Source organism: Haematobia irritans, chromosome 3, assembly GCF_050003625.1.
Source record: "Haematobia irritans isolate KBUSLIRL chromosome 3, ASM5000362v1, whole genome shotgun sequence".
Lineage (NCBI taxonomy): Eukaryota > Metazoa > Arthropoda > Insecta > Diptera > Muscidae > Haematobia > Haematobia irritans.
Genome location: NC_134399.1, coordinates 219312065 through 219330621, shown reverse-complemented (window position 1 = coordinate 219330621; position 18557 = coordinate 219312065). Strand labels below are relative to the sequence as shown.

Here is an 18557-nt window from a genome sequence, read left to right as displayed (position 1 = left end):
GTTAAGTACACACAGAGAAGGAATATGACCAAAATTATACTTTTGGACGGGGAACATGTAACATTTTTGTGTCGAAAATCCTATACTCAGTTTTGTAAATGTATGACGATTTTAAATTTGAATAGTCCAGGGTCTAGCAAGCATTTTGACAACTTTTTGCCCAGTGATATATATTCTAGTTAATTACAATTGTAATAACTCTAATCCCGATATTAATATGGTTTTATTAATTATCTCATACAACAAACACATTTAAGAAACTACCAAATTTAAAAAATATAAATTTTTCACAAACATTTATAAATGCTTTTCTGTATTCTCTGATGAATGAGCTCTTTGCTTGCTATCATACACGTGCATGTGCGCATACTCATTTTGTTCTAACGGTATTCTTCGCATACTTCTTTTAGCTTTCGTACATGTTCTCAGCGATGTGCGCGTAACCAGTCTTGTATTTTTGTTTTTGTTTTCATATCGATAGCAGTCAACTATTTTCGCAACAAAACAATTTGTTGAAAATTCAGAATATTTCAATTATTTCCTCTGTCAACCATCTACAAACACATTTCAACAACAAATGCCTTATATTCAATAGCCCTCCAAACATTCTGCGAGTGTTAGGATGATTGATCATTGGAATGATTATTTTATGACTCTGTCTGATGTTCAGTTATGGATTAATTATAACCATGAGTAATTATTAACTCTTTTGTTATGCCAAAATATGATGTTCTGATTTTTATTACTCATTTTGGAGAATAATTTCTTAATCATTAATGATTGCGTGATGAGTCTCATTAAATGATATATTCTTAATCATTTTTGTTTCAATTTGCTGATTTTCATATGCACGATGCCTAAAAGAATTATTAAAAAGTCATACATATGATTGTTTTTTCTTTCCCAGTTAGTTTGAAAAAGCGATCGTCAAACAATCACCCACAGAACTCTTTAATGATTAACATATGCGACAACAACAGAGAAAGGGCTAACACTCATCAAACAAGCACACTTGTAATTAAAAAATGATTGTTTGTTGTTTGATTTTGTTGTAAAAAGAATGTAAGAAACGTCCACTGTGCTAAATTTGAATTTGAATCAACGCAGTACATTATAGATTGTCAATTTTTATGTTTGAGAAATAAAATACATATTTTTCATTTGAATAAAATATTTTCACACTATAAGACCAACGCAAATTAATTAATTTTTTTGAGTTACAATATCGGTTGTATTATCGGAGTGCCATTTTCAACCTCAACAGCCTTAAAAGAATTCGACGTTGAGTTACAGACTAACCCTGATTTGAATGCCGAGCTGGTAAGTTACAGTAGGTCACATTTCGCAAATATTTGACCAAGTGTCACGCCAAAAGACATTTGTGAGACATTTTGGTTACATACTAGGTATATATCGAAAACTTTCTTAATTCGTTAATTCGAAAATGTTTCAAGAAAACTATTTGGCCAAAATTTTGTATAGTGTGACAATGTCCTTAGATTAAAATTTGTTTGATATTCAAATATATACTTATAATGTTCTTTTCTTGCAGAAGCGAATTTTAATGAAAGTGGGAGGAGAAGAATTTAAAACGTTTGTGAGACAAGCGTTTAAAAAAATTTTAGTGGATGACTTGACCAAGGAATATTCCTGGCGTGGAACAAAAGAAAAACAGTCGATGAAAAACTTCTGCTTTATTAGTATTTTGAAAGATATATTTTTATATTTATTCCAGACATTTTTTAATTAAACAAAATTTCAGATGTTACTCATCCTAAATTTCAAAATGTTGACGACAATCGTATTAATATGGTTTTGCAACAATATGTTGTACACGCAAAGGAGCGTACGGAAAGGCGGCAAAAAAATTGAGCTTCATTTCTGCATATTTTCTGCAATTTATAATTAAATATATGTATTCGATAATTTAACATATATAACTTTACTTAATTTTATTATATTAGATATTATATAGATTTCAAACAAATAAATTTTCTTAAATTTTTTTCATATAGTTTTAAAACATATAAATATATATTTAAAAACAAAAACACAAAAAATATTAATTTAACTTACATATAACGTAACATATAATTTATAATAGAATTTATGGACATGAACAAAACCAAAAATTACAAAATTTTTCTCTAAGTTTTTTTCATATTGTATAATACAAAATATTATATAATAAAAATAAATAAAAAAAAAACATTACATGTAAAGACTTATAAATGAATATTAAGACGGAGTACAATATCAATCAAAAAAATGAGTGGACAGCGACCGGTGAACCGTCTCCGAAGCGTGGAAAGACACAAAAGTCCGCTGGCAAAGTAATGGTCTCTGTTTTTTGGGATGCACATGAAATAATTTTTATCGATTATCTTGAGAAGGGAAAAACTATCAACTGTGACTATTATATGGCGTTATTGGAGCGTTTGAAGGTCGAAATCGCGGCAAAACGGCCCCCTATGAAGAAGAAAATAGTGTTGTTCCACCAAGACAACGCACCGTGCCACAAGTCATTGAGAACGATGGCAAAAATTCATGAATTGGGCTTCGAATTGCTTCCCCACCCACCGTATTCTCCAGATCTGGCCCCCAGCGATTTTTTCTTGTTCTCAGACCTCAAAAGGATGCTCGCAAGGAAAAAATTTGGCTGCAATGAAGAGGTTATCGCCGAAACTGAGGCCTATTTTGAGGCAAAACCGAAGCAGTACTACCAAAATGGTATTAAAAAATTGGAAGGTCGTTATAATCGCTGTGTCGCTCTTGGAGGGAACTATGTTGAATAATAAATACGAATTTTGACAAAAAAAATGTGTTTTTCTTTGTTAGACCCGGGACTTATCAGCCAACCTGTTAAACCACTATTGTGAAGACCTTGAGGAAAACTATTTTAATCAAGGGATAGAATTGCTAGAAAAGCGTTGGACTAAGTGTATTGAAGATTCAGGAGATTATGTTGAAAAATAAAAATATTTTTAAAAAACTAACTATTCTCTTTCATTGATAGGCTAAGAAGTTTCCGAACCGCACTCGTATTGCTGTAAAAAGTTGACGAACTAAAACATGATTTACTGGAAGCGATGGTGCTCATGTTTATAAGTAATAGAAAATACTATAAAATTATGTTCTATACTTGCTGGACTTTAATGCGGTTTTTAATAAATGGCTTCATACATTTTGACCAATTATGCAAGCATTAAGAATCAGGGGGAAAATCTAAAAGAAAAGTTACATGTATTGTATGACCTTTGTAGTATACATTATGTAAAAGTACATATTTTGCAATGTCGAAAAATAGATGTTCTTTATGTATAATATTAAAAATGCTATTCATATTATGTATACATTCATTGTCAATCAAAACATTATTTTTTTATGAATTTTTTCATATAATTTATGAATTCCGTGTTTGGAAAATTTTTGTGAACACTATTCATAAAATAAATGTATTATTTTTTGTGTATTACTGATTTTCTAAAGAGCCTTTTTATTTATTTTTTTCATCAAAATTGTCCAAATTTTAGTGGGGATTTTTTTGGGGACAGAAGCGTTCAAAATTGAGGACAAGAGCCAAAAAACTACGAACGGAGCACTGTATAGGCCTATTAAAAGTAGGTAAAAAAGTACTTGTCGCACAACACTCGTATCATGCGCATCTTCTATTTTTCCTATTTAAAATTCAAATTCTTAGTAGGGTTGGTGTACGATATTATATAGTCCGAGCCTCCAAGCACTAGACTTAATTTATATGTTTTCAAATCAATTTAAAATTCTAAAAGTAGAAGCAATATTCATGACCAAAATTAGCTAACGATAACGATAGACCGACCACCAATTAATGAGATTGCGATTAGTAGTGCCATTAACGCTGTCCAATAACATTAAGGGAACAATCTAAAATATTTCAGTTCATTTTTGTCTTCATCTTTTCGACAACAATATGTCTATAAGTCAGTTTTATAAAGATAAGGATATTTTTATAACCGGAGGAACAGGTATTTTCTACTGGTCTTTAAATCGTTCATTTTTAGAGAGTTTGAGTTTTTTACAGGTTTTATAGGCAAAGTTCTTATTGAGAAAATTTTAAGATCATTACCGCATATCGGAAAAGTTTACGTTCTCATACGTGCCAAACATAAAAAAGACTGCAATGAACGTTTGAATGAAATCTTGGCATTACCCTTATTTCGTCGTGTTCGAGCGGAGCAGCCACAGTCCTTGGAAAAAATATATGCCATAAGTGGCGATTGTCAAGAAATAGGATTGGGCATTTCATCATGCGATTTGAAAAAGATTCAAAATGTTGCGGTCATTTTCCATGTAGCGGCTACTGTTCGATTTGACGAAAAGTTCAAAACCTCAATATTACTGAACACCCGTGGCACACACGAATTGGTAAAAATTGCCCAGGACTTAACCCAACTGCAGGCATTTATGCATGTTTCAACAACATATGCTCACCCGCAAAAGGACATTGTTGACGAAATGGTAAGTTCGACAATACATCTGTACCAAAATGTTGAGAAAATTTTGTCAAAATTTTATTTCTATAGAAATTTTTGGCAAATTTCTATTTCTATAGAAAATTTAGTCAAAATTTTATTTCTGTCGAAAAATGTTCTCAAATTTTTATTTCTACAGAAAATTTTGTAAACATTTTATATCTATAGAAAATTTTGTCAAAATTTTACTTCTATAGAAAATTTTGTAAACATTTTACATCTATAGAAAATTTTGTAAAAATTTTATTTTTAAGGAAAAATTTTATCAAAAATTCATTTCTAAGGAAACATTTTATCAAAAATTTATTTCTATAGAAAATTTGGCAAATTTTTGTTTCTACACCCAAAAAAAGTGACCCCACCATGGAAGAAAATGTAGGTTTATTTTAGAAAATTTTAACTAAAATAGTTTTCTAATTGCAACATGTTACAAATAAGTTAATACTTTTTTGTCAAATTGAAGAAAATTTTTTAAAAATAATTAATTTTTTTCTGTTGTTTAAGAAAATTGCATATGTTGGAAGAAAAAATTGGATTTAAAATTTTTTAAAATGTCTTTAGCGCTGTACGAAGTTCGAGACAGCTACAATTTTAGTAAAATTTACTCATTTGAGAGACTTATGAACTCAATTTAAGCAAACTTCTGCCATTTTAGGAAAATATGAACTAATTTATTTTTTAGTAAAATTGTGCACTATATTTGTATACAACTTTTTTTCTTATTTTTAGTTCACGTCATTAAAGTTATCAAAAAATTATTCAAATAAGGAGCATTTACTCATATTGTGCAAAATTTAACAAAAATCAACTAATCTTCATGAACTAAAATAAAGTTCAGTTGGCATTAGAGCCCCTTTTTTCTGGGTGTATAGAAAATTTTTTTTTAAATTTTTTTTCTATAGAAAATATTTTTTCAAAATTTTATTTCTATAGTAAAATTTTTCAACATTGCATTTCTATAAAATAATTTGTCAAAAGTTTGTTTCTATAAAATAATTTGTAAAAATTTCATTTCTATAAAATAATTTGTCAAAATTTCACTTCTATCGAAAATTTTGCCAAAATTTTATTTCTAAAGAAATTTTTGTAAAAATTTTATTCCTATTCCTATAGAAATTTTTTCAAAATTTTACTTCTATAGATAAATTTGTATCTATGGAACATTTTTTCAATATTTTATCTCATTTTATTTCTATCGAAAAATTTGTAAAATTTATTTTTATCGAAAATTTTGTCAAAATTGTATTTCTGTAGAAAATTTTGTCAAAATTTTATTTCTATAGAAAATTTTGTAAACTTTTATTTCTATAGAAAAATTTGTAAAATTTTTATTTCTATAGAACATTTTGTTAAAATTTTATTTCTTATTTGTTGTTTTGATCTCAGCTTAAAACCTTGACTAACTTACAAGAGTAGCTTAACCAACATAGGAAAAGTATATTTGTCAACTTTAGTTGGGCAAAGCCCTTTAACTGCAAGATGGTTGGATGGACAGCCTTTTCGGAATTACCACATTCCTCTTCTTGCAGCAAAACTATCAACCAATTATCAGAATAAATTCGGGTAATTTACTAAACCCAATGTAAATTACACTCGACTCGGTTTTCGATAGTAGGCTTTGCCTAAAATAAATTTTATACATACATATATCCACTTTTCCTTTCCGACTATCGAAAAGCCTTTTTTTTAGGGAGGTTCGAGTGTAATTTACATTGGGTTTAAATAGTAAATTACCCCAATTTATTCTGATAATTGGTTGATAGTTTTGCAAGAGGATGCTGATGAGTAATGTGGTAATTCCGAAACAGCTGTCCATCCAATGGTCTTGCTGTCAATAGGGCTTTGCCCAAATAAATTTGGAAGGCACACTTTCCCTCTGTTGGTTAAGCTGCACTTTTAGTTTAGTCAATGCATGGTTTTAAGCTGAAATCAAAAAAGCAAGTATAATTAAAGGAAAAAACCAACAATAACAAAACAAAACGAATGAAAAAAAGAGGAAGCACGCTCAAAATAAACCCAGCCAACTGCACTCAAATCGATGATTTGACGGTGGCAAAGGAAAAGAGATATTTTTGTACGAATTTATTTCGGCATTAGCCGGCTATCATGTAAAACCTTTTTTTCGGAAGGTTCAAGTGTGGCTTACTTTTGGGTTTAGTGAACTGCCTGAATTTATTCTGATAATTGGTTGATAGTTTTGCTGCAAGTAGAGGATGCTGATGAGGAATGTGGTAATTCCGAAACGTGCATCCATCCAACCATCTTGCAGTCTATAGGGCTTTGTCCAAATTAATTTTACAAACATTCTTTTCCTCTGTTGGTTAAGCTACACTTGCATGGTTTTAAGCTGAAATCAAAAAACAACAACAATGATTAAAGGAAAAAAAACCAACAATAACAAAACACAATGAAAGAAAAAGTTCATTTCTATAGACAATTTTGTCCAAATTTTATTTCTATAGGAAATTTTGTCAAAAGTATATTTCTATGAAAGGCATATTAATTAAAGGTAAAGTCACAAGCAAACGTGTGTACACCCCATGATATTTAGAAAGTCAAACTAAAATGGCAGGTCACTAGTTGAGTTGGTAAGTTGACATTTTTTGTTTGTGTAGTGTTGTTGTATTGTAATATTTATGTACACAAAGAATGTAAACAAACCTACTAAACGTAAACAAAGCATTTGACAATATGAATATCGATATTAGTCACCTGATTGCATGACTTTACCTCTTTAATATGCCTTGATTTCTATGGAAAATTTTGTCAAAATTGTATTTTATTAATTTATTTATTAAAAACAAGAATAACATACTAATTGACTGGTACCAGAAACCTACATCTTCGGGAAGATTACTGAATTATTATTCCAAACATCCGAAACGAATTATCATAAATACTGCACATAACTTCATCGAAAGGGTCATAAACACGAGCGATAAACGGTTCCATAAACAAAACAAACAGAAAATAATCAGAATATTACAAGACAACAGCTTCCCACAAAATACAATAAATCAACTACTAAAGAGAAGAATACAGATATTTCCAAAAGACAAAGAACCACGAATTTACAAATCGGTCATTTACGTACCTAAACTTTCGGAAAGATTTGAAAATTCAGAATGTATAGATAAATCAAAATATAAAATTGCCCACAAGACTTCAAATACACTTCAATCTCTATTTACGAACACCAAATCAAAAGTTGGCAAACTGGACAAATCAAATGTAATTTACAAAATAGAATGCAACGGCGATGGCCTAACACAATGTCCAAAAATTTATATTGGAACCACAAAGAACAAACTAAAATCTAGATTAGCAGGACACAAATCAGATATAAAATTAAGAAACAGAAATACAAACCAAAAAACGGCATTAGCAGAACACTGTGCAAGAGAAAAGCATGAGCCAGACTTAGAAGGAGTGAGAGTGATAGATAACGAGATAAATTACAATAAGAGACTTACATTAGAAACATTACACATCATCAACACAACAACAACAAAACGTATGAACCACAAAGCAGACATAGAGGGATGTGCAAGCAACTATCGCTTGTTGGTTCAACGAATGAACAAAGTCCAATAACGCATAGAAGACGTCAGTGACAAAACAAACGGAGACCGAACAGGTTGATAAATAAACTTTAAGTTTTGTTTGTGTTTTTTGTACTATTGTTAATGTAAGTGAAAAAAGAGAATTCAATGTAAAAGAATGTAAACATGCTTGGCTTATTACGTATTTGTTTTATGTTATTTTGATAGGTTGTCTTGAAAATGCCTTACATATTAAGGCGAAATATCGACAAATAAATAAATAAATAAAAACATAAAGACCTCGAGCTTGACTAATCATTTCATTAAAAATTGTATTTTTATAGAAAATTTTGTCAAAATTTTATTTCTATTGAACATTTTGTCAAAATTTCATTTCTATTGAAAATTTCGTATAAATTTTATTTCTACAAGAAATTTTGTCAAAATTTTACTTTTATAAAAATTTTTGTCAAAATTTTACTTTTATAAAAATTTTGTCAAAATTTCATTTCTATAGAAAATTTTATCAAAATTTTATTTCTATAGAAAATTTTGTCAAATTTTTATTTCTATAGAAATTTTGTCAAAATTTAAATTCTATAGAAAATTTTGTCAATTTTTTTTTCTATAGGAAATGTTGTAAACGTTCGTATTATGCAAAATTTTGTATTACATATCATTTTGAAAATAAACACAACGTTGCAAAATTGAGTAGATTTTTTCCACAAAATAAACAGTTGTTTTTCAGTTTTATTTCCCCGATGTAGATTGGCGCAATGTCATCAAGATGGCTGAAACTTTCGATGCAGAAACGTTGAATATATTATTTCCCAAATTTGCAACAAATCATCCCAACACATATACATTCACCAAATGCCTTGCAGAACATATAATCTATGACTATCGTCATAAACTTCCCGGCTCAATATTTCGTCCTTCCATTGGTAAGAAAATTTGGAGCTCATCGGTAATGTAATATATGTCACTTTTATCCCAATGATTTATAGTTGTTAGTTCGCATGAAGAACCATTCCCAGGTTGGATAGATAATATTAATGGCCCTATAGGAATGCTTGTTGCATGCGGCACTGGAATAATGCGTACAGAATATGCTGACCCTAATGTTGTCCCGGATATTATACCAGTAGATATGTGCTCAAATTCCCTACTAGTTTCCGCTTATAAGATTGCATCATCTAAGCATCTGTCAGACGAACTGAAAGATAGAAAGGATTTAGATGTCTTCAATTGCTGTAATTCATCAAAAAGTTTTTTAACCACTAATGACATTGTTAATATTGGCAAACAGGTGATAAAGGATATTCCATTTGAGAAATGTATATGGCTTCCTGAGGGCAGTATTACGGCTTGTCCTGTATGGCATTATTGGAGGGTATGTTGTTTGCATTAGAAATATTAATGGGGGTAATATTAAATTTTTTTTTTTTTATTTAGTTAATAACAATGCAAATTATTCCGGCTATATTTCTCGATGCCTTACTATATTTGGCAAGAAAACCTACATTGTAAGTATTGATAGAACAAAAACCAACTGTATCTTATATCTACAAACTTCTTAACCTTAGAGCTCATTCTAGACATCCAAGCAAAAAAATTTGCAAGTTCTTCTAAAGGAACTTCCTGTATAGTTAAAATAAAGAACTTTAAAAGCACTTCCAAAAGATGCACTCCCAATGATGTTCTTTATTTTAACTCCCCAGGAAGTTCTTTTAATTCAATTTTTTATAACTTGGTTTTTTCATACTTTTAATGGGCAATTTTAACTCTTTTGTTTCAAATAGATTAAAAGCAGAGTAAGAATTCATAAAATGGTACAAATCATTTAAATTATGTCGAAAAAAATGCTAAATCCAAAAATGCTAAAAAAAATTGTGATTTTTTGAAAATATTTGAGTACAAACGTTTCCGACAAGCATTAGAATCCATTAAAAATTATAAAATATTATAAAAATTATTTATTTGACAAAATATCACAGAATTTTTTAATTTACATCCAAAACATTGAATTCTGCGTCAATTTTGCACCACTTCCGGATCCAAAAAGAACATTTTCATTACTTTTACAAGTAGTGAAAACGTTCTTTTTGGATTCGCAAGTAGTGCAAAATTGGCGCAGAAGGGATGAATTTAACATGGGCTTGTCATAGGACGGATGTCCATTTTGTTATATTTTGACAAATAAATAATTTTTATAATTTTTTATGATTTTTAATGCATTCTAACTCTTGTTCGAAACGTTTGAATTAAAATATTTTGAAAATTTTTTCTTGAATGGATTTAGAATTTTTTCGACAAAATTTCAATAATTTGTACGATTTTATTAAAGCTTACTCCGTTTTTAAACTTGAAACAAAAAAATTTAATTTTCCAATTAAAAATAAGAAAAAAAGCTAGTTATAAACAATAGAATTAAAATAACTTCCTGTGTAGTTAAAATAAAGGACATCTTTTGGAAGTGCTTCTAAAGTTGTGCCTTTGGAAGAACTTCCACATTTTTTTTGCTGGGAAACTTATCTGCTAATATTCTTTTACAAATTTGGCAAAATAGACAAGTACATACGGGTAGAAAATCTCGATTTTGTAAAAGCCAGGTCAAAAACACAATTTTCTTGAATTTCAAAAATGTTTTAGTCGAAAAAAGCATTTGATTCCAAATTCTATACTAGGATCGCGTACTAAAATAATGGGAACAATTATACACGCAAAGAAAAAACGTTTGGAAAACGTGTACCGAAAACGTTTTTCTTTTGTTAGAGTTTTTTGAATTGCTTCGAAAATTTTAAACTTTTATCACCAAAAAAATTCGTTTGTTGTTGTTTCAAAAATAAAAAAAGTTATTTTTGAAACAACAACACAGACCATTTCGTTTATATCAAACACTGTTCTTTTCTGAATTTAGGTCTTTAATAAGACACATTTTACAGTTCCAAATTTAATATACTACAATGTAATGTTGAACATTTTTTCGGAATCTTCCGAACATATCTGGTATATATGTAAAAAAAAAAAAACAAAAAAAAACTTTGGTCGAAGCGGGGATCGAACCCACGACCCTAGGCATGCAAGTCGGACGTAGCAACCACTGCTCCACGGTGCCAAACTAAATGTTTATTTCTGTTAAATAAACTTTGTTTATTCGGTTCGTGGGCGCCGCAAGCTTGCTATATTAATATAACTTATATGGATATTTATCTATTGATGACCACAACAGGTACATAGCTCAGTGGTTAGTGTGTTGGCTTACAAAGTGCATGGTCCGCGGTTCGATTCTCCGTCCAGGCGAAAGGTAAAAAAATTTTAAAAATTTATAAAATCGTATAATTTCTTCTACATTGTTGGTATTACAGGAAAAGGTGTTAAGAACTAAAAAATTTCGGGGATGTGAGAGAAAATGCCAATTAGCAAGAAAACAATGTTTTTTTTGAGTTTGTCTTTATGAAATTGTTTTTACATCCTGGAAAAGAATAAACGTTTATCACAAAAAGTATACACTTTTCTTCCAAATACACTTCCTTACAGCGAAAAGCAAATGAGAAACGAACTTTGTTTGTCTAAAATTTCGTTTGGGAGGAAAGAATTATTTTTTTGCGTGTAGTCCCGGTCGAAACTTAAGACAAAAATAATCTACCAACATTTGGAAAAAATCTTACCAAAAATTTTCAAAATTTTATTTTGGAAGAAAATTTTGTCAAAACTTTATAGCTGTAGAAAATTTTGTCACAACTTCATTTCGGTAGAAAATTTTGTCAAAATTTTATTTCTATAGAAAATTTTGTAAAAATTGTATTTCTGATGAAAATGTTAAAATTTTATATGTATAGAAAATTTCGTCAAAAGTTTATTTATATCGAAAATTTTGTCAAAATTTTATTTTTATTGACAATTTTGTCTAAATTTTTTTTTATAGAATATTTTGTCATAATTTATTTTTGTGGAATATTTTGACAATATTTTATTTCTATAGAAAATTTTGTCAAAAATTTATTTTTATTTATCTACAGAAAATTTATGAAGTACCATGAATTCTACCAACTGTGGCAACCGTGATTACAATACTACGGTAGTCTTTGTAAGCGGATATAAAATTTAAAAAAAATATTTAAAAATCATAAAAAATTATAAAAATTATTTATTTGGCAAAATATCACTAAATTTTTTTAAATCACGTGCAAATTCAGTACAACGGTTGTTAAATTGACGAACATCCATTTTTTCTGTGCCAAATTTGCACTACTTTCGGATACAGAACATTTTCACTACTTTTTTGGTGACGCTTTTTTTGCTAGGATGTTTCGAGATTCAATGTTTTCTACTCGTATGCTTGAAATCTTCTCAAGGTAGATTTCGGGTGATTGATTTTAGCAGATTTTCAATGGGGAAATATTACCGGATCAGATGAAAATTTATCATCCATGAAGTTAGATTTTCAGAGTCGGTTTATACATACTAGGTTAGGTTAGGTTAGGTGGCAGCCTGATGTATCAGGCTCACTTAGACTATTCAGTCCATTGTGATACCACTTGGTGAACTTCTCTCTTATCACTGAGTGCTGCCCGATTACATGTTAAGCTCAATGACAAGGGACCTCCTTTTTATAGCCGAGTTCGAACGGCGTTCCACATTGCAGTGAAACCACTTAGAGAAGCTTTGTAACCCTCAGAAATGTCACCAGCATTACTGAGGTAGGATAATCCAACGGTGAAAAACTTTTGGTGTTCGGTCGAAGCAAGAATCGAACCCACGACCTTGTGTATGCAAGGCGGGCATGCTAACCATTGCACCACAGTGGCTCCCTTTATATACATACTAACATCACGTACCGAATTACAACCGGATCAGATGATGTTTACTCCTCCATGAGGTTCCGGAGGTCAAATATGAGAATCGATGGCGAGGTTGTTACACACTGAAAAAACAGTGTGTCGGTTAATTTTAGAAAATTTTAAATATTTTTAGAAAATTTTAACTAAACAGTATAACAAACGCTGGCATCACGCCGATGTCATAAAAATAAGTAAATATTTTTCGACAAATTCAAGAAAATTTATTAGACATAATTAAGTTTTTCCACTTGTTAAAGAAAATTTTGTAGTTTGAAGGAAAAAATTGGAGTTCAAAATTGCAAGAATGTCTTTAGTGACATACGAAGTTCATGATGAACGCATTTGTAGTACAATTTACAAATTTAAAGAAATATTGAACTATTTTGTTAGAGACACGAATTTAGTTAATCTTTGTCCTTCATTTGTATATATTTTTTTCCTCGGGTTTAGTTAATTTAACTAACGTACACAAAAACTTATTAGAGTAGAGGAAACTTTCTCCAAACATAATAATTCCATGAACTAAACGAATGTTAAATTGGCTTTAGTGAAATAGAGAGTTCACTTTTTTTTGAGTGCAGGAAATGTACTAACTTCACGTACAAAATTTCAACCGGATCGGATGAAATTTGCTCTTTCAAATGGCTCCGTAAGGTTTGAACCCAAAAATTTTGAATTTCTATTAACTATGTTGGTATTGATTCCGAGCTAAATATAATGCCCTTTCTTTCGTATTCCAACGTAAAGACAATTTATTTTGGTTTCTCTATATCGAAAAGCAAGTCACTTCATATTTTGTTGTCGAGTAATAAATGAAATTATACCATATGTGTTAAGAAAAAAGTAAAAACACTCTTAACATTTGAATAAATTCTTACACTCAAAAAAAGGTGGACCCTCTATTTTACTAAAGACAATTTAACTTTATTTTAGTTCATGGAATTATTATGTTTGAAGAAAGATTCTTTGCTCTAATTATTTTTGCGTATGTTAGTTAAATGAACAAGATTTTGCACTCCAAATTTTTCCTTCAAACTACTAAATTTTCTTTAACAATTAAAAAAATAATTATGTATAATAAATATTCTTTAATACATAACTTATTTTTGTGATATCGGCGTGATGTAAGCGTTTGTAATACTGTTTAGTTAAAATTTTCTAAACATAATCAAAATTTTCTAAAATTAACAAACATTTTTCTTTTTTGTGCGTTCACTGTGTTTTCGGGCGAAAGCTATATATGGGAGATATATCCAAATCTGAACTGATTTTAACCAAATTTGGCACGCATAGTTACAATGCCAATTCTACTCCCTGTGCAAAATTTGAACTAAATCGGAGTCAAAAATTGGCCTCTGTGGGCAAATGAGTGTAAATCGGGCGAAAGCTATATATGGGAGTTATATCTAAATCTGAACTGATTTTAACCAAATTTGGCACGCATAGTTACAATGCTAATTCTACTCCCTGTGCAAAATTTCAACTAAATCGGAGTTAAAAATTGGCCTCTGTGGGCAAATGAGTGTAAATCGGGCGAAAGTTATATATGGGAGCTATATCTAAATCGGAACCGATTTGGCTGATATTTTGTCAGTTTTTCGAGACCAATAAAATATTCGGATGTACGGAATTTGAGGAAGATCGGTTGATATACACGCCAATTATGACCAGATCGGTGAAAAATATATATGGCAGCTATATCTAAATCTGAACCGATTTTTCCCAAAATCAATAGGGATCGTCTTTGAGCCGAAACAGGACCCTATACCAAATTTTAGGACAATCGGACTAAAACTGCGAGCTGTACTTTGCACACAATAATACATCAACAGACAGACGGACAGACAGACAGACGGACATCGCTAAATCGACTCAGAATTTAATTGTAAGCCGATCCGTATACTAAAAGGTTGGTCTATGATTACTCCTTCTTGACGTTACATACAAATGCACAAACTTATTATACTCTGTACCACAGTAGTGGTGATGGGTATAAAAATTTGAAGCAAAGATTATAAACTTTATTATAATTAAAATTCCATTATTTTAAAGAAAGTTGTCCATAATAGTTTGTAAATTTCGCATCCTAAAAACAAGTAAGGAAAGTCTAAAGTCGGGCCAACTATATTATACCCTGCACCACTTTGTAGATCTAAGTTTTCGATACCATATCACATCCGTCAAATGTGTTGGGAGATATATATAAAGGTTTGTCCCAAATACATACATTTAAATATCACTCGGTCTGGACAGAATTTGATAGACTTCCACAAAATCTATAGACTCAAAATTTAAATCGGCTAATGCACTAGGGTGGAACACAATGTTACCCTGTTCCACAGTGTGGCGCAGGGTATAAATATGGGAAACATTTAAATCTGAAGCAATTTTAAGGAAAATTCGCAAAAGTTTATTTATGATTTATCGCTCGATATGTATGTATTAGAAGTTTAGGAAAATTAGAGTCATTTTTACAGCTTTTCGACTAAGCAGTGGCGATTTAACAAGGAAAATGTTGGTATTTTGACCATTTTTGTCGAAATCAGAAAAACATATATATGGGAGCTATATCTAAATCTGAATCGATGTCAACCGAATTTGGCACGCATAGCTACAATGCTAATTCTACTCCCTATGCAAAATTTCAACTAAATCGCAGCAAAAAATTGGCCTCTGTGGGCAAATGAGTGTAAATCGGGCGAAAGCTATATATGGGATATATATCCAAATCTGAACCGATTTCAACCAAATTTGGCACGCATAGTTACAATGCTAATTCTACTCCCTATGCAAAATTTCAACTAAATCGCAGCAAAAAATTGGCCTCTGTGGGCAAATGAGTGTAAATCGGGCGAAAGCTATATATGGGAGCTATATCTAAATCTGAACCGATTTGGCTGATATTTTGCAAGTTTTTCGAGACCCATAAAATATTCAGATGTACGGAATTTGAGGAAGATCGGTTGATATACACGCCAATTATGACCAGATCGGTGAAAAATATATATGGCAGCTATATCTAAATCTGAACCGAATTTTTACAAAATCAATAGGGATCGTCTTTGAGCCGAAACAGACCCCTATACCAAATTTTAGGACAATCGGACTAAAACTGCGAGCTGTACTTTGCACACAAAAATACATCAACAGACAGACAGACGGACAGACAGACAGACGGATATCGCTAAATCGACTCAGAATTTAATTCTAAGCCGATCCGTATACTAAAAAGTTTGGTCTATGATTACTCCTTCTTGGCGTTACATACAAATGCACAAACTTATTATACCCTGTACCACAGTAGTGGTGAAGGGTATAATTAGGTTGCGTAATCTTTAATATCACGAAAATATTTTTTTCAGTGTAGTTTCAACCTTTAATACAAAAAAAGATATCAGCTGGTTTGCACAATCTAAATCTAATTCTGTTATTCTTTCATTACAGTTTAATGCGTATAAATCGGCGAATAGTATCAACTACCAGCATTCTTGATACATTTATGAACAAAACGTGGACTTTCAAAAATGAAAACTTCAAATCGTTGGAAAATCTTTTGGACGATACTGAAAGGTAATTTTCTTATTTCGAGTCCTAAACGTTTATGTCCAGATATTTTAAATACACATCTTTACAGGTCAAAATTCAAATTTCTCGGATACAGCGATTGTGATATGATTCAATTTTATCGGAATTGTGCAAGTGGTGTTAGGGAATTTTTACTCAATGAGAATCCTATACCTTCTCAGGGGGCACATATGCGGATGCGAGTATTTTATATACTTCATTATGTAATACAATTTTATGGAGCATTTTACATTGTTCGATATTTATTAAAGAGTTCATTTTCCCAAGTTTTTGCACAATAAAATGAGTTGTAAATTTATTTTGAAAATGTTTTAAGTGTCAGTATTGTAAACAAAAGCTGAAAAATATATTGACTTAATAACTAAAATTGTTTTAAATAATATAGTTCATATACTTGAATACAATTTTATACAATTACAATTCTTCTCTGATTATATTGTTGTTCTATATTAAAATAGCCAACTAAGTTACTGACAGACAAATTAAAAGTTATTATCATTAACATTTACTTTCAATCCAGTGTTGCCAGGCGATTTCTGAATCTTCCCTCAAATTTTAAGAAAAAACCCTTTACTTGGTCTAGACTTTTTTCAAAAAACCCCAAAAATTTAAGAATGTAAAATGTACAAAATGGGTTCCCAAACTTCGGTGATACACTTTAAAAATTAAATTTAATAAAAATATATAATAATTCAACATGTATATCAATTTAAAAAGGAGGTAAAACTAAATAATTTAATGTATAAATCCTTTAAATCAAATTAAAATTTCGAAAATTATTAGTTTCATACTTTTTTGACACATTTGTCTATATAAAAAAAATTTTGGTAAATTTTTCTATAGAAATAGAATGTTGACAAAATTTTCTATACAAATAAAATTTTGACATTTTGACAATATTTCTCATTTTTTGAAATTTTGACAATATTTCTCATTAATTTCAATTATATTATAATTGGGATAATTAATATTTTATTTGAAAGCTTAAACATGTTCAATAATTTTATTTTTTTTATTTTTAATTTGATTAAAAAGTTAATTGTAGCAATTACACTAGTTTACAAAATAATCTTTGTTTCGTGTATATTTCATGAGAGGTGACTTTTCTTATGTAGTTTGATCTGCTGAAGACAAAAATGAAAGTTAAAATTTTTTTTATGGAGATATCCCATTATTTTTAGTTTTACGAACATTTTTCACAAAACAAAACTATAACTCGAGGTAGAAATGTCCGAGTATATTCCCAGCAAAAAAAGCGTCGCCAAAAATGTAATGAAAATGTTCTTTTTGGATCCGGAAGTGGTGCATAATTGACGCAGAAGCGATGAATTTAACATGGGCTTGTCATAGGACGGAAGTCCTCCATTTCAACAGCCGTTGCACTGAATTTGCATCACTTCTTTAGGTGTGATCCGAATTCACTGTTTTTGATGTAAATTACAAAATTCTGTGATATTTTGTTAAATAAATAATTTTTATAATTTTTTATAATTTTTAATGGATCCTAACGCTTGTATGAAACGTTTGACCACAAATATTTTCAAAAATTCACAATTTTTTCAGATTGGATTTAGATTTTTTTCAACAAAATTTAAATGGTTTGTACCATTTTATGAATTCTTACTCTGTTTTTAACCTATTTAAAACAAAACAAGTATATACGGCCGTAAGTTCGGCCATTTTATGAATTCTTACTCTGTTTTTAACCTATTTAAAACAAAACAAGTATATACGGCCGTAAGTTCGGCCAGGCCGAATCTTATGTACCCTCCACCATGGATTGCATAGAAGCTTCTACTACAGACTGTCATCCACAATCGAATTAATTGGGTTGCGGTAACACTTGCCGATGGCAAGGTAAAAAAACTTCGTACCACTGTCTTCTCAAAAAAAGGCCGATTAAGTACGTATATAATTCAGTTTGACAAAATTTTCTGTAGAAATAAAATTTTGACAAAAATTTCTATAGAGATAACATTTTGACAAAATTTTCTATAGAAATAACATTTTGACAAAATTTTCTATAGAAATAACATTTTGACAAAATTTTCCATAGAAATAAAATGTTGATCAAT

General features: G+C 30.1%; 1 protein-coding gene and 1 long non-coding RNA gene across 2 annotated transcripts; both read left to right on the top strand.

The window, feature by feature from the left end:
• The first annotated feature begins 1167 nt into the window (after positions 1-1167).
• Positions 1168-1880, top strand: LOC142232215 (uncharacterized). Its single transcript, XR_012721060.1, has 3 exons — positions 1168-1320; positions 1553-1700; positions 1763-1880. It is a non-coding gene; the product is annotated as an uncharacterized LOC142232215 (long non-coding RNA).
• A 1966-nt stretch (positions 1881-3846) lies between these two features.
• LOC142232219 (fatty acyl-CoA reductase wat-like) lies at positions 3847-16780 on the top strand. The gene is made up of 7 exons (XM_075302948.1): positions 3847-4004; positions 4061-4497; positions 8802-8997; positions 9061-9446; positions 9509-9579; positions 16342-16467; positions 16532-16780. Exons 1-7 carry the CDS (start codon positions 3950-3952, stop codon positions 16761-16763), a joined length of 1503 nt encoding a protein of 500 aa, XP_075159063.1. The 5' UTR covers positions 3847-3949; the 3' UTR covers positions 16764-16780.
• Positions 16781-18557: the final 1777 nt, after the last annotated feature.